At 47.8% G+C, this 17,078-nt stretch overlaps 1 protein-coding gene across 1 annotated transcript in view; it reads right to left on the bottom strand.

Moving 5' to 3' along the window:
• LOC118699160 (uncharacterized) overlaps positions 1 to 17,078 on the bottom strand; it is a 31,086-nt gene that overhangs the window by 6,978 nt on the left and 7,030 nt on the right. The window contains 6 exon segments of the mRNA XM_054517980.1: positions 3,564 to 3,896; positions 4,174 to 4,308; positions 5,638 to 5,769; positions 7,128 to 7,165; positions 8,052 to 8,283; positions 12,151 to 12,256. Coding sequence (XP_054373955.1) covers positions 3,564 to 3,896; positions 4,174 to 4,308; positions 5,638 to 5,769; positions 7,128 to 7,165; positions 8,052 to 8,283; positions 12,151 to 12,256 — 976 coding nt within the window.

Genomic DNA, 17,078 nt, shown 5'->3' with positions numbered 1-17,078 from the left:
TACTCTGTGGGTACATCTTGGCCTATGGGCAGGGCTTTTAGGGACACCTTGCAGATCTCTCCCTACGTGCAGTTCCCAAGGGCAGTACTGCAGGTGGCTAAGGAACTACCAGGAACTTTCAGATGTATTTGCTGGCAGCCAGAAATGAGAATTCAGGACTCTGAAGCTGTAGCCCCAAAGAGCAGTGAGGTGCTCGAAGGCACCACCTTTGTTTTAGCAATGGAGAGCGAGTGAGCGCGTCCTTCTCGGAAAGGAACCGCTGCGCTCCGTGCCTTCCTTCCGAGGAAGGCTGAGGAGGACAAAGTCCCAAATGTATTTTGCAGGCTGGCACCAGTCTGTGCTTCTTGTGCCTTTTCAGCACAGCTCTGCCCAAAGCTCCAGCCCCAGCTCACACCAGAGGGGAAAGCCCCTCAAGAGCAGCAGAGTTTGCAGGGCCTGTTGACATCTACCTCTCTCCCTGTGGCATTGTTGAGTGCTCGGCAAACATCTCCAAAACTCCTAGAAACAAAACAGAAGCAGAGAAAGGAGAAGCCATTTAGATCTTGCAGTGAAAGCCAGCCCACACAGGAGATCTGTGCTGTAAATGTCTAAAACCTGCAGGATGCAGGAGGGCTCTGCCAGAAGGCAGATGATGCATTTTCCTCCCAAGTGCATGGGCACTGGGCCTGTCCCTGAAGTGTTGGGCTTTACTGTCTCAGCTCCTAAAGACAGCTTCTTCTTTCCTCTTGGGTTTCAGTTTCTAAACTGTGCAGTTTCTATCCTGACCACAGAGTATTTCCTTCAGCAAATTCTTGGAAAGAAATGTTCCTGAGAACTGTTAGCTCACAGCTTTGATAGGGGGTATGCTGCTCTTTCAGGCAAGCAAGACTACTTTTTCATTAGTGGGCCAGTATGATTTTGAGACATCCAAAAATGATAAATTGACACAGAACTGTTCCATACTTGTGTGACAAGGAGACCTTCAAGGTCCTGTTCCTTGATGCAGGCAAGACCTTGGCAGCATGGAGATGTCACTGACAATGCCTTCTGAGCCTACTCACAAATTCTGAGCAGCACTGAGAGATGGGACAATCTATCCCCAGTGTGTGAACATCTTTGCAGCTGGCCTGACTTCACGCTGGATAGACATTCCACCAGAAAAACACCTGGCCCATGGTTGTGCAGGAGTAACTGCGGTTGGACTCACCCGCTGCCAATATATTCCAGCTCAGTGTATTTCTTCACAGGATTTTCAATGGGGTTCACCATTCTCCCTGAGGGAAACAAAATGCGGGATGCTGACTTGAAAGCACAGATCCCAGCTTCCAGGAGGTACAAAAGGCAGCCCCACTCTCTGGAGCTCTGAGCCCTTTGGAGTTTGCTGGGTAACAACAACAATCACAACAGCAACAGGACAGGCAGCCCTGCAGTACAGATGGCTGGCACAGAGACTGATTTTGTACAGTCCTTTGAAGAGTTCTCTTTGACAAGAAACAAAGCACAGGGAGATGCATTTCCAGGAGAGGAGGACATCTTCTCCACCTTTCAGCAATTTGCCAAAAGAATGCCTTCCCATTTGTAAACCAGAGCAGCTCATGCTAGAGCTAATCCCAACGGGCCTTTCAGCATCAGGACCCTCACCTGTTTATGAGCAGGCTGAGCTCAAAGATGCCCCTCTCCCAGCTAAGGAAGGCTCCAGCCTCTGCAGTCCCAGCAACCCTCAGGGACAGGGCAGCTAGCACAACAAGGCTGGCAAAGCCCAAGCATGAGCACTGACAGGCACTGATGGGAAGAAGCCAGAGTGAGCCTGAGCCCCTTACAAGCTGTTGCTCCCATTCAGAACACAACAGGATGGGCTTTGAGATCAGCCCCACCGAGGCACAGATCAGTGCCCTTTTTGTCCCAGCAGGTGATGGTAGACACAGAATCCACCGGGCTCTGGTCTCAGCCCCACCAGGTCTTATCTGAGAGCACAGCACTGTCAGATGTTCCGGGCAAGATGCAGATTCATTGGGTGGTGCTGCAGAATCACAAAGGACTTGATGTGTTTTCCTAGGGACTGATCTGAGCAGGGCTTGGGCCAATGGCTAGGATTCTAACAGTCATGGGAAAGAGTGGGAATTGGGTATGGAAAAGTGCCATTGATCTTGATCTGAGGAATAGACCATAGCTGGGCTGGAGGCTTCTCCTGAGAAATGCCTGCATTACACTTTTATCTGATCACACCACTTGGATGTGTCTCTTGGACACATCTTAATAAGCGTAAAACTAGAAGATTAAATAAAAGTTGTTCTAAAAGTATTGCTTTTTTCTTTGGGGGCACATGGAAAACACCTTGTGCTCTCTATTTGTCCTGTAACCTGATGTTCTTTCAAAGTAGTTCTCTTTGACAAAAAGATAGCATTCTCATGAAAATAAACTGCAGATGTAGTAATAGTAACATTAACAGTCATAAAAATGACATCAGCAGGACATGTGAGGCAGATGGGCTCCTTCAGGATAGAGAAAAACAAAGTCCACCAAAAAAACCCCACAAACAAAATAAACAAATAAAACCCCACAAAAAAAAAACAAAACCCACAAATAAAAAAAAAGCAACAAGAAAACTGAAAACAAACACCCACAAAAACAAAACCAAACCAAAACAAAAAAAAGCCCAATAAAAAATCCCCAGCCAAAAAGATAATACTCCAAAGCCAGTCCAATTCACCCAGAGCGCTCTCCCGCTGCCTCAGAGCCAGCACTTCCTCTGGGGAGTCCTAAATGGCCCTGTGACACCAAACGCAGGAGGAGCATTTGGTACAGCTCTGCTGACACCTGCACACAACACACTGTCCCTCAGACAAGAAACACCCCAGACGTACCCAGCATCTCCAGGTACTTCTCCTCAGTCTCCTGGTTTGGAGCAGCCATGCTGCTCTCAGCACTGGAGATGAACAAACTGCCCGAGCTCGAGATCCCAGGTTTGACAACAGAGGTTCCTCGAGGTGATGCTGCTGCGGCAGCAGCTTTAGTGCCAGAGCCCGTGTAGATGTGCTCAACCTCGTGCACTTCTGGTGGGCATTGTTCCTGTGCCTCATGCCGACCTTGGGGCTCTTCATTGCCAGACATTCGCTGGAAGTCTTCGCAGGCTGCCCGGTGAGATGTCAACACTTGCACCTCAAGTCAAACAGAACAAAGCAGTCAGACACTACAGCTTGTCCCTGTCAGCCAGGAGTCATCCACTGTGAGAAAAGGGAAAGAACAGATTGACAGAGGATACAGACAGCTTGTTCCAATCCTCCATCTGGGTCACCACATTCCACTGTAAAAACACCTCAAGAAACAAGGAGAGCAGGAACAGGCCAGCAGGAATCAATTTGGATGACTACTGGCCAAAAGGCCAAAGGACGAGTTTCACTGTCAAGGGCAGCAGTGGAGATTCAGCACACCAGGAAATGTCCTTCAGAGTGACTGTGATACATACTACAGCAGGACAGCACTCAGAGGCATGGCCCCACTCCCTGCTGCTCTGAGTGGAAAGGCAAGAAGGGCAGAAACCACCAGCTTGGTGACTGCAGTGACTGCATCCCTCTTTCACTCACTTGCTTTTGCAGAGCCTGAGGGAGGGGATTAGCTTTCTCTCTGATGATTTTCATGTCTTCCTCAAGCCTCTTCTCCAATGCCCTGATCCTAGCATCAGTTTTCTGCAGCTCTGCCTGCAGGTATTCCTTGATGTTCTGTAAACAAGGAGGGAGAGGACGCCTTATGACTGGAGTGGCTGCCACTCTTTCACTCACCTGGTTTTGTTGATCGCCCCTCTGTTGATGGAGATTCTCCTCTTGAATTCTTCCTATGTCTTCCTTGTTCCTCCTCTTCACTGCCATGATGGCACTCTGAGCTTCGGGCAGCTCTGCTTGTGGCTCTGCCTTCATCTTCTGTACACACAAATGCAGAGCAAGTGACTGGGAGCTGCCATCAGGCTCAGCTTTTTCCTCTTGCAGCCTTAAAATCACATCTATTCAGCCACTTCTTTCTGCTTCCCTCCCCACATCTGCTTCCAGTGTAAGCCTCCTGTCCCAGGGCTGATCTCTGCAGATTCCAAGGCTCTGTGCTTCCAGTGCCTGTGGGACTCCTGGCCTCCTCAGTCCCAAGAGCTCTGGTTTATGCCCCTCTTCCTGCCCTTCCCTCTGTCCCCTGGCCAGTCAGGCTTACCTGGCCATTCTCCTGTGGCTCTTCCACCTGCTGCCTGAGCTGCTCTTCCTGCTCTCGCGCTGGGAACAGCTCTCCCTGAGTCTGCCATGGCATCTCTGATGAAGCAATCTGCTCCTGCTCTCTCTCTAGAAGCACCTGCACAGAAAGCAAGAGAAGATGGGTTTCAACTTCCCACAGGACCTTTGTGGGCCAAGACTCAAAGACTGCTGGGCTCACACGTTCCCAAAGCACTGTGCTGCTGCTCTGCTGGGTCATTCTCTGTTCGAGGGGAGGCACAGATTCCAAAGTGACCCTGGCCCTACAGTCAGGGGCCATCTGGGTCTGAAGCTCCAACAGCCTCTCAGGCAGCTGACAGGGAAGGTGTGGCATTTCTCAAGGGTCTGCTGAGGGCCTCCCTCTGCTTCTGCCATGTCCTGTTTGTCTTTCAGTAGTGACTGACACCCCACCCTGTCCCACAGCTCCATCCTGGCTCTGCAGGTGGCTTCCTGGGTGAGCTCAGCCCTTGTGAGAGACACTTCTGGAGTTCAAGTTCATTTCAGGCTTGCACCAGCATTCCTGCATACCTGACATCTATACTCTTGTAAGAAATCCTGGTCATTCAGGAGATAAGAATGTGTGCAAGGATCCTCTGATAGATGTCAGAGAAACTCTATGGCCACCTCAGTATATGGAGGAGAACCAAGGTGTTCCTTCTCCCTCTTTTGTCAACTGAGAATTCTGACCAGCATTTTGACCCACACAGCTCCCCAGCCACAAAGGTGCCCATTTCACTTCAGATACAGCAGGCACCATTGTACGATGGCCTTCCTGTTCTGAGCAACACAAGACAGCAGTCAAGGACTTGCAGCTTCACCTCCACTCCAGGCTCCAAGGCACTTGCCAAAGCTGCAGACTGCACCACAAAATGCATCAACAGAAACTGGCCGCTTCTGCTTTTGGCCTCACAAGAAGGCTTGGCAACTCTGCACTTTGTTTCTTTGGCCACATGGGACAAGAATGGCCCCCCACAGCTGCATGGACCACACAATCCTCTCCTTACAGCTTATCAAAAGCCAAAAGACAGCTGGCCCAAAAGAGACTGTACAAGTGAAGAACTACTCAAGGAAAGTGCCGACCGCTTTCACAAGCCAAACACGCCTTTCCAGAAAGGGAAAACAAACAAACCAAGGCCTGGCACCTCCAGCACTCCCTCCTTTGCCCTTGGCCATAGCACTGCAGAAGCCAAGCGATAGAGCTTCCCTGAGCCAAGCAGCCAGATGCTCTCCCAGAGGCACCAGCCCTTTGCTGCCTCAACATGACAGCTCAAAGGCCAAGTTGTGCGGTCGCTAGCGGGAGGAAATCCCCAGCTCCTGGCAGGACTCCAGCACCCAGCATCCTCAGCCAGCAACAGCAAAGTGCTGCCTGCTCCAAACCTTGCAGCTCTGCCTTGCACTAAAGACAGCACCACACACAACTGGCACTTACAGCTTCAGAATATCCAGGCTCTGGTGTGACCACTGATGGAGGCTGGCGGTCATCCACCTCAGTTTGCTCCTCTCTGGCTTCTTCTCCAGGAGCAGCGGGAGCCAGGGGAGAGATGGCTTTTGCTTCTGTCACCTGTGGCAAGAGACAAGCATGAGGGACAGGCTGTTACCTATCATTTAGAACCTCATGTCTTTTCAGATCTACCACCACATCTTCTAAGGAGAAATCATACATTTTTTTGGTAATGGGATTCTAAGTCACACCAACCTCACCAACCAAATTTAAATGGGCTAATTCAATGGAATTCTATATAGCTATGAATTCAATATTCCTCCCTGGCTGCTATCAGCAAGCAAGGTTGTCTTGGCAAAAGGGAGCTTTTAGTTCTTGAAAGCACTGAAATGGAAAACTAGGAAAGTGACAGCAACGCCTTTGCTACTGCTGCTGCAGACGTGGAAAACTCAGACTGGATCAGAATGCACTCCAGGGCTGCAAAAGGGCTGGAAACATTGTACAGAGGCATCTTTACTTGCTGGAAAAACAGGAGAATGAACAGGCCTTCTCTTCCTAACAAAACTATGAGCCAACAAACCACAAGATGGAAGTGTCACCCACTGCAGTGTCTCAAGCCCTTGGATGCAGTGAGGGGATGTTTGGCGGTGAAACAGCCCTTGTGCTGAGCACTGTCATGCAGGGATTGATGGAAGTCTGCCTGAAGGTCCCTCAAGAGCCTCCCATTGTCCAGGCTAAAGCTCCCTCAGCACCTCCTCACTGGCCTTGTGCTGCACCCCCTTGCCCAGCTCCCCTGTCCTTCTGTGCATGCGCTGCAGCCCCTCAAGGACTTTCTGCTGCCCAGGGGCCCACAAGTGCACCCAGCACTGCAGCTGTGGCCGCAGCGCTGCCCAGCACAGGGCCACGCTCACTGCCCTGCTCCTGCTGCCCCACTGCTGCTGACACAGGCCACCATGCCCTGGGCCTTCTTGGCCACCTGGCCACATGCTGCCTCATCTTCAGTGGCTCAAGGCCGCCAGCAACCCTGGCTCCTTCTGGCCCACGCAGCTCCCCAGCCACAAAGGTGCCCATTTCACTTCAGATACAGCAGGCACCATTGCAAAATGGCCTTCCTGTTCTATAATGACATCTTCTAAATAGATATCATAAATTTTGATAGGAACAGTATTCTAAGGCACTCTGACTAAATTAAAATGGTCTAATTCTACTGTAAAGGAAATTGATCCTAAGTAAATATTCCACCCTATCTGTTATCAGCAAGCAAGGTTCTCACTGCAAAAGTAGGTTTCTAGTTCTTCAAAGCTCCGAGATGGAAATTTAAAAATATCCATCTCTGGCTTTGTTATTTTTGTGGCAGGCATGAAAATGGATTTTCATTCAGCCTTCCTAGCTCTACATTCTATTGCTACTGGCCAAGCTCTCAGCTTGCTCTACAATTCTTAATCACCAGGAACATGAAATGTTCCTTTCTCACTCACCTCAGGATCAGCACCTCTGAATACATGCCTCAGGTGACCTGTAGTGGGCAGGGGAAATGAACCAGATGCTGTCAGAAAACTGCCTGGGCTGCTGAATCCCACAGAACAAGTCAACCCAAACAGAGGTGATTTCCCATTTCATAACATCCCTCCCAGAGACACATTTCATTCACACAGCCAGCAAGAGACCAGGTCAATGTTCTTGGTTGTGCCTACACTTTGGCCTGTTGAGCCAGTAAATGGCTACAAACATGACCAAGAGAATGCAAATTGTTCTTTAGCACTCAATGCTCCTCTTCTAGAAAACACATTAAACTGCTTTTTAAATCCTCTTCTTAGGGTCTTTTTTTTTTTTAATCAGTTGTATGCACTAATTCTCATTTACTTGCTGGAAACAGTTGCCCAGAAAAGCTTCCCCAAAATTCCCCTGAGCTGTGGTAGATGCTCACTGCTATGGCGGTTGTACTTCCTTGCAAAGGGAATCACTATTTAAGCACTTGGTAAAAGGTCAAGTTAGACAGTCAAATCCCCTCATGACAAAATTTAGAAAGAAAGAAGCTTCCCTTGAATTCTGGGAACAACTGCAGAGTTTTTAGAAGGCCTTCAAGAAGGTCTGCCAGGCTACATTTTCCAAGGTGTCTTGCTTGTCCCAGCAAACTGAGGAAATGACAGACTCTGCTGCCACATACTCTCCCGTGGAGGGAACAGAAGCCCTGCAGGTTGCCTTGCAAATGTTGCCCCTGTGGCTACAGACACCCCCTTTTTAGCTGAACACCTTGACAGGAGCTTTACCAAAGCAGTGGCATCCTAATGCTCTCTGTGTTTCAAAATCAGAAGCTCAGTCACTAAGAAAGAGCAGGAAGACATACAAAAGCCAGGTCAGGTTACACCCTAAGCTAAGCAGAAGAGGAAACATCTACTTACGTGCAAAGTGTGTAATGAAATATGCACCATAAGTAACGCCATATGTGGCGAAAAGGACAGGTGCAAGTCGCTCAATCATTGTAATAGTGACCTGCAAGTCTGCAGCCTGTGCTCAGCCAGTAGAAAAAACAAGGCTCCTGTCAGTGTGCAAATGCCCACTGACAAAAGCCTTGCCCAGGAGGATTCTCCTGAACTGAGCAAGCGCTAGGGCTGCTCTGACACTCAGGCCTTCCTTGCACCAAGGCACCCTTCTGATGTCACCACGACAATGTGGCAACCATGCCCTGACATCACAAAGCAAACGCTCCATGTTGCTCTGTGAGTTTTTGCCAAGCACTAACCAACCTTCCCTACAGCAAACACAAAAGAGCCTGGGAAGTTCTCCTCTGTCACAGAGCAGCACAAATTCCCCTTGTGGGCCAAAGCCTGTCGTTCAAGGTATCCAAGAGGAACTCCAAGAGTGCACAAAGCACCTACAGCCTGTAGCCCAACTGAGCACTCAGATGGGACACAAGCAAAGGAAACCAGAGCAAGAAAATGGCCCAAAGCATTGCCCATCTGAGAAACAACACTTCCTTTAACTTTTTAGAGGTTTATTAAACCTTAACAAAGGACTGAATAAGGAAAGATTGCAGCACTGGGAGTCTCCACGACTAGCAGCCACATGCTCATCTACAAAAGGGATGCTCTGCCTTTCACACCCTTAGCCCCTCCAAAAGTTTTGTCAGTCAACTCTTTCTCTGCTGTCCATTGGTGGAGATTACTTTCTTGCACCTTGATTGGAGGTCAGGGGTTGTTCCACCCCTCCTGCTGGTCACAAGCCAGCCCTCCCCAAATGCCCTGACGACCAAGGCTATTACAAGGGGGATAAGAAAGAGGACTGTGGGAGGATATATTACAATAACAGCACTTTCAATTTGAACATAATATCTATCCACATAATAGCTATCTCTTAATTGTGAGAGCCAACTATTACATAACTCACCTATAATGCACAGAAGCAGGAGAGAAGGCACTGTTGGCATCACAGCTGAAATCATTCCTTACAAATCTCCCCACATGTTTGCACATTTATTGGACATGGCCAGGACTCCTGTGGATGTACATCTCTGCCTTTCTTCCCCTTTGGAAGCAGTCAACCTGGCAACTTGTGGAGAAACCAAGGCCTTTGTGGGGGCTGCATTGCTCTGCACACACCCAGGACATGTGTGGCACAGAGCTTTGGTGCCTAAAAAGATCAACCAGAGGAAAACAGCTGAAAAAGCTTTCATTTTGACCTTTCTCACCTGCTAACAGAAGTTGCCAAAATGAAAGTTTCCAAGCAGGGCCTGATCCCTGCTGCCAACTTTATTTCAGTGCTGGGTGCATAGGGAATCACTTCCCTAAGGCCTGCACAGCCAGCAATCTCACCTACCAGTTTGTATGCATGGAACTAAGACATGTTCAATACTTTGCTGAAACTCACAGGCTAAACATTACAACAGATTTATTGACATATTTCAATCACTTCTCAGAATTTTTTGACATCAGAGTAGGAGTGTCCTGTAGGTCCCTGGTGGTCGCTGCCACAGGTTCAGGAGGAGACCCATGCACAAAAGAACCTAAAACGCAACTGAGCTTGCAAAGCAAATTTATTCCATTAGTTGCAGTAGCAAATAATACATACTGACCTCTGGATTCCCAAAAATCTGCTGAGCAGGAGAAGGAGATGGAGCGTGGTGCTCGGCACCGGGGAAGGTAGGCAGTGCACTTCCAGGACATCCCCTGGATCAAAACAGTGTGCATCTCATCCTTCTCACCCTTCCAGCTCAGAACCAGGCCTTGTATCTCCTGCTCAGGAGTGCCATTTTCCCAGTTACAGCATCAGCTCACACATGGCTGGCTGTGAGATGATGGCTCAGGATGACTCCATGACTCCCTGCCACCAAGGGCTCCATTATGCACTGTTCCCCTTTCAAAGCTTGACTGCTCACTGATTGACCAATAGATTGTTTCTCTTTCAAGGGTCAAGGTCCCACCTGTTAAACAAGACACCTTTCTTCATTGTCTTGTCAACCTGCTCAAACATGGATCAAACATGGCAGGGCCTGGGACACGACTCCGGTTCCTGACACAGTTGTTTAGGAAATAATCCCATTGCTCAAACTCTCCTTTGGTGGCCAAGAGCCTCCTAAAAACACTTTCTTCCCTTTGAATGCATTCCAGCTGCCTTTTTAGCAGGACCACTCTCCTTATTCTCAAGGCCAAGATAGCCACTTGCACACAGTAAGCACTGCAGTGGGGGAATACAGGGTTCAGCACTCCTGTTAAAGCTAAAGGAATTCACAAGACTAAGCCCTGTTTGTTACACTTAACACCTCTCCTTCCTGTTCTGGGAATCAAACACAAGCATTTCAGCAATACACCCTGCAAGTGCTCCTGCTGAGTGAAGCCACATTGCTGTGTCAATAAAGCAGGTGGGACTGAGTTTCTTCATGCAGGGAAAGCCAATTCTTTATTCACATAACTCATTTTTATATTGTTTTCACAGATCTCGTGTTCAACTCCAACTGGCTGGTAGTTTCCTTGCCACACAATTGATTGCTTAGAAGGTGTTTTGGTGTGTACATGCTAAGACTCTCTCTTCTTAAGACTCACTCTTACTTAGGTGATTACATTTTTCTTTTGTGGACGCTCATAGGACAGATTTCTTGTTTATTCCAGATGCAAACAGTTTTCTTAGCACAATAGCTTGTTGTGCTAACTGCACTCATGACTATTCCCATGGGAAGTTAGCTGGCTGCACGTAGAAGACCTAACAGGCGAGCTGGGAATTTCCCATAGCAAGGCCTGATTTTATAAGGACTTTCTTTTCTAATAACCCTACCTGTGTGCAACACATTATGACTTTCTTTCAGAAATTAATGAAGAAAACACAAATTGCCTACTGAAAGGCTTCTGCCCCCTTCCAAATCAGTTCACTCCTCAAGCACAAGCCTCAGGCACATCCCTGACTGCCTCTCTCCCAGCAGCTCAGAGCTGCACTGCACAGCGCTTGCTGTGTGCCAGAGAGCACCAAGCAGGCTGGCCTGGTGGGCCTGAATATTTCTGCCAAACACTCTGCACCTCACACCTTTGCTCTGGCTGAGTGCAGAACTGCAGGATTGCAGGTGCTTCCTTCCAGAGCTGCCCTGCCAAGCTGTCCCTGCCTCACGCTGGCCTCGCTTCCCCTGGCAGAAGTGCCGGGCCTGGAGGAGGCTGCCCTGTGCTCCATCCTTTGGGAAAAAGAAAAAGAGTTGCAAAACCAGTTGGACCGGTTGCCAGCCAAAGTGAAGTTCTACCTGTTTGTTATTGTAATCACGGGTCCTTTTAGTTAATTGCTCCTTTTGTATTGGAAAGACCCTGCCTGAGGCTAATTTGATAGTTCTATTCCCCAGACAGTGAGGGGAGGGGACATGGGAGGGAGGCATCAGAGAGAATGCAAAATTACCCATCATGACCAGCATGCCGTGGGTGGCTACCCCACCAAACTTACTGAAAAGACCCCAAAAACAATGAGCCAATACAGAATTAAGAGATTAGAGTGATGTCTGGACCTAAGGAACAGAGTACCGAGCCTGCAGAGATGCTGAAAACCATTAGTGCCCCTTGCCCTAAGCAGAAGACTTCAACTGAGATCAAGACCCTGGATGGCAAAGCTGAAAGTGGGGAAAGATAGGGTACGCCCACTGCTCTCATGACGGCGGGACGCCCAGCTCTGCCCTTTAGGGGACAAAGCTGCACATTCCTCCTCCTCCTCGGTACCCTGAGAGCGGTGACAGCAAACCACGGACCCGTCGAGCTTCCCAACCTTGAGCTGATCACTTTTAATAAATGCATTAAAAGGAGAGAAAGTCTCCTGCCCTGTTTATTTCAGCTGGGGCCTCATCCGGGATAGCCATGCCCAAAGAGGACACCAGGACTGGACACATTGGACCTCCAGGACAGCTGGCTATCAGGAGCAGAGAGATCGGCTCAAGACCAGTGACGCAGAGGAGCACCGGACTGGTGAGAAATCCGGCGGCGGGAGTAGGAGGCGAGTGAGTGGAGCGTGAGTGAGACGAGAGCGGGCAGCTCGGACCCTCGCCCTCAGTGTGGAGCCCTCAGTGCCGCGGTTGCGAACCCCCACGAGCGGGCCGGCCGGGAACAGAGGGAAGCGAGTGGAATAAGCGTGAGTGAGTCGTCTCCTAAGGGGCAGAGAGGGCCCCCCCTCTGGGCGTGAGGAGGAAATAGTGTATGAGTGGCACACACCCCAAAAGTCCTGGCAGAGGGAAGTCAGGCAGATTGCAAGTCCCGAGAAGGATTCGGGCAAGCTCACAAGCCCTGCAGGCAAATCAAGTCCTGACAAAGGGGTCAGGCACAAATCCCAGTGAAGGAAGCTGGGGTTGGTTTTTAAGTCCTGATATGGTGAGGCCTAACATTTGGAAGGTTAGGCAAACTAGAAATCAGGCAGCTGTTTTTCCTGACAGAGGGGAGTCAGGCACGACTCGGGCTCTTATGCCAGGGTTTCGTGTTTTTAAGTCCTGATAGGTATAAGACCTGATATGAGAAAAGTTGGGCAATCAAGAGATCAGACAGTTGTTTCAGTGTAAAGTCCTGAGCGTCAGGCAAATATATTTTTCATGAGACTACCTGTCAGTAGAGGCACCTTTGGGATTTTTTCTGTTGAGACCCGAAAAATGGGAGAGTGTAATAGTAAGAAGACAGGCAAGAGATTGAGGAATATACCTTCCAATAGTCTCTTAGGGGAACTGTTAGAGAAATGGGATTCTGTAGAGGCCACAGAGGGATTAGATAAGGTGAAGATGATCCACTACTCTGTACAAGTCTGGCCAGAATTAGAGGTACCAGGAGGATGGCCTTGGTGTGGGACAAGGGACAAGTGGATGTGTCAACAACTGAGTCATTATCTGACAGCTGGGGAGGATACCGATCCTGAGCAATTATTGTATGTAGCTTGCTGGTTAAAGAGTGCTACTGGGGATGAAGGTGTGCGAATTTGTAAGGTGCAGAAGAAAGAGGGGAATGAAGGAGGGGATGCTAGAATTGGAAAAAAATGGGACCCCCTGGATTATTTGCCTCCTGCTGCCCCTCCACCTTTTAATCCTCTTCCTCGGGCACCTCAAATGGCAGATCCGGTTCTTCCCCCGGCTGCCATCTCATTACCGCCTTCTCAAATTCCTTCTTCTACCTCTTTGGCTTCCCCTATGGTATCTCCCAGTATCTCCCCTAGTAACCACTCTCTCACCACCCCCTTCGGCTCCTCCAGTTCCTTCTGCACCACTACAAGTGCCTACTCCACCTGCTGCATTCTCCACCCCTTCTCCAACTCCACTTAATATGTACTCAAGCTCTTCTCCCCCTCCTGTTGCTGTCCCTTTACCTCCTCCTAGTTGGGACACAAATGCCTCCTTGCCTGCTAAACAGTTACCACCAAATACACCTGCTGATCTGCAGAAAGTTTAGGGTAATCCTCATATCTCTCAAATGAGTAGTTTGGCGTCTGGGCCATACTGTAGTACCAGATCCAGGACCTCCAAGGCAGAGAGACTTTTTCCCCTCAGAGAAGTTCCTATGGGAGGAGTAGTGGGAGGTGTTGGCTTTGTGAATGCTTCTGAGGTGAAAGGATTCAAGAAAGAGTTTGGGCGTTTAGTTGAAAACCCAGCGGGCATAGTCAACCAAGTGGATCAATTCTTAGGTCCAAATATCTAGACTTGGGGAGAGATAAATTCCATTCTAAATATTTTATTTTCCCCAGAAGAGGTCCAGATGATTAGGGTGGCTGGCATAAGAATTTGGGAGAAAGACAACCCTCTGGGACCCCAGGTGCCATCAGGTGAACAAAAATTGCCACTAATGGATCCCAGCTGGAACCCTAATCAGGAGGAAGGCCATGATGGAATATAGATCTTTGATAATACGGGGGATCAAAGAGTCAGTTCCCAAAGGAACTACTACCAAATTGGCATTTGAGGGTGCACAAGGGAAGGATGAAGCTCCTGCTGCTTGGCTTAATCTCCTAAAGCAGAATTTCCAACTGTACTCTAAAATAGACCCAGACACCCGAGAAGGTCAAGTGCTACTAAAGGTCCAGTTTGTTACCAAATCTTGGCCTGATATAGGGAGAAAACTGGAAAAGACTGAAGATTGGCAAGAGAAGGACATTAATGAGTTATTAAGAGAAGCATTGAGGGTGTATTTAAGGAAGGAAGAAGAAAAAGCAAAGGCCAAGGCTAGGATCATGGTTGCGGTAGCTAGAAAAAGTGTGGGGTGGGCAGGTCCCCCACCAGGAGGAGGCAAGGATAGGCCTCTTGTACTGTCAGGCACAAGAGGGATGGAGAGACCTCAAGTCCCTTTGAGTGAACAACACTGCTATTATTGTGGAGAAACAGCTAAGTGGAAGGATATCCAATAGCACCAGGACTGGCCAGTAACACCTCAACTTGTAATAAGTGATGTGAAAGTAAAAAGTACCTTACTGTTGTCTTATTGTGTGTGTAAGAGTGAGTCACAAACAAAACCAGGCTAGTGTTCCCCAGGCAGGTGGGGCTTTAGCTGAAGGGTGTGTGTGACCTGCACACCAGGCCAGTGTTCCCCAGATGTGTGAGGGGGCCATAGCTGAAGAGCGTGAGTGACACGCAGACAGCCTCACAGGGGAACGAGCACCGGAGGCAACCCCATGTCAGAGCCCTTCCAAGAGGCCCAGAGATCCTGAGACCTAGAGGCCAACCCCAAGGTGAGGGGGAGGCCACAGAGATTTACTAGCAATAAGGATCCACTTTGTGTCTTGAGGGTGTGAAGGAATGTGTGAAAGTGAATGAGAAATAAAAGAGAGTGAATGTAGACAAATTAAAGTATAGGTAATGTAGATTGTGCATTATAAGTTTTACCACATCTCCTTGGAAGGAGGTGTATCGTGTTGAAAAATAGTGTGAGAAAAAATTTGTTTTAAGTGTAAGGGGTTGAAAGAAAAGTAGTATTTAAGCTGTCAGTGAAAGTAAGAAACAGAGGCAAGAGATGAATAGATAAGATCTTGAAAATAGAACAGAAAACCAGTAAGTTAAATACACAGAAAAACAGGAGAATAAAAGCACTTTTGGAGTTAAGTTAGCTAACAGAAATACAACTCCCTGCAAAATACAGAGTATGCAGAAGTTGATGAGAGAAACATGCAAGCTATAGAAAAAGAGAAATTAATCAATTGTACATAACATTAACCGAAGAAACTGAGTTTTGATAGAATCATAAAATAGCAGAGCATTAATGCCTATATTTGAAAGCCTGTTTCAGATACTCCTCACTGCTAATTCAACTGTGCAAACCAAAGGAAAAAAGTTGAACCCACATCACCAGATTCCACATCACTCTCACCCCCTGGCATTGGACCAGGATTCAACATCAGTTTGTCCCTCTGGCATTGGACCAGACTCCACATCACTCTCACTCCCTGGCATTGGACCAGGATTCAACATCAGTTTGTCCCTCTGGCATTGGACCGGACTCCATCCCATTCTCCCTCTGGCATTGGGCCAGACTCAACATCAGTTTTTCCCTCTGGCATTGGGCCAGAGTTCACACCACTCTCACCTCTGGGACTGGACAAGAGTCAACCACATCACAAGTTAATTCACATGAGTACACCGTTATAAAAGGACCAAAAGACTTAAAGTTGACTCTCAGAAGGAAGAGTCAAAAGACTGAACTATATAGGAAAGGGGTTTGGTATCAGAACCATAACATAGCTTAAAATGTTTCAAAACAGTTCTGTGTGTAAAATAAATTTGTAAAAAGTTTAAGACTGTAAATAAGTAATTCTGGTTAAGTTCCCCCAATTTGGTTCAAAATTAATCCAAGTTAATCCTCTGCAGAGCACTCCCCTAAGAGAAACCAAAATTAGTAGAGAAACGACCAAGAGAAGCAGGTAGAAGGGACTCTAAAGAGCTTGTAAGTTTCTTCTCAGTAAAATTCCCCAAGAGGCCAGGCCGGGTGGGCAGGCTGTGCAAGATGACCCATACCGGACTCTTGGGAAGGGTAGTAATGATGGCTCTAATTGCTGGTGGTGCTCTGGGGAGCCCAGGAGAGCCGTGCAGTAAGTGCTACCAACCCCTCTATGAGGAGGAAAAAGGGAGCTCCTTGTCTAGAGTCCACCTCAATTCTAAGCCTAATTGTGTTAACCTCTCCCAATTGGTCCTTTATCAAGAAGATAAGAGAATGTATGGGATAGCTGGAATACTGCCACTTTTAGGCAGCCACTCCTGGGAGAGTGCCCTATAGGAGAAGCCTGGTTGTGCTTTGAATGTGATGCTGCTGAAGCAAGCTCAGTAGATCTAGTCAAAAGAAAAGAAATGGTAAAAACAGTAAGAAAGGTGGTTTGTAACAAGTATTTAGCAGTAAAGAATTTGGCTACCCGGTGGATCCCAAGAGATCCAAATAAATTAGAGTCTGTTGAGAAAAGAAAAGAAAGAGACAAGTGTACCCACCATGAAGTATATGAATGTTATGAGTGTACTGAAAAAGGGATCAACCCCTTTTGGAAAATGAAAGAACTGTGTAGATATTGGGAATGCCCAACAGAAACTAATAACACATTTCAAGAGAGCCTTAAACACCTGGTTTTGATCTCTAGTACTACAGCATACACTAAATTGTCAAGAGACTGGTCTGGCAGCTGCACTGCTAGAATGATAAAACCAAGAAACTGGATCAAGTTTAGGAGTTGCTATACACAATGATTTAAGAGAAACCAAACAGAAAAAGCAAAGTGCAATAGAAATTGACAGAATCCAAAATTGTAAGGAACAAGTTCAGACCCCAATATCTATGTTAAACAGAATCATCAGACTCCAAGCAGTATTAGAGAGAAAGAATGCAATCATTAGAAACATCTCAAATGAAATAAAAAAACTAGCATGTATAAATAACCAAGAACAAACTCCTACACTTGATTCCAGTTGGTAAGATAACCTATAGATTTAAAATAAAAATGTATGGGAAAAAGTTGTTTTCCTC

The sequence above is a fragment of the Molothrus ater genome, chromosome Z (genome assembly GCF_012460135.2).
Source record: "Molothrus ater isolate BHLD 08-10-18 breed brown headed cowbird chromosome Z, BPBGC_Mater_1.1, whole genome shotgun sequence".
In the NCBI taxonomy this organism is placed as follows: domain Eukaryota; kingdom Metazoa; phylum Chordata; class Aves; order Passeriformes; family Icteridae; genus Molothrus; species Molothrus ater.
The sequence above is the reverse complement of the archived record's forward strand: the minus strand, read 5'-3'. Positions and strand labels throughout refer to the sequence as shown.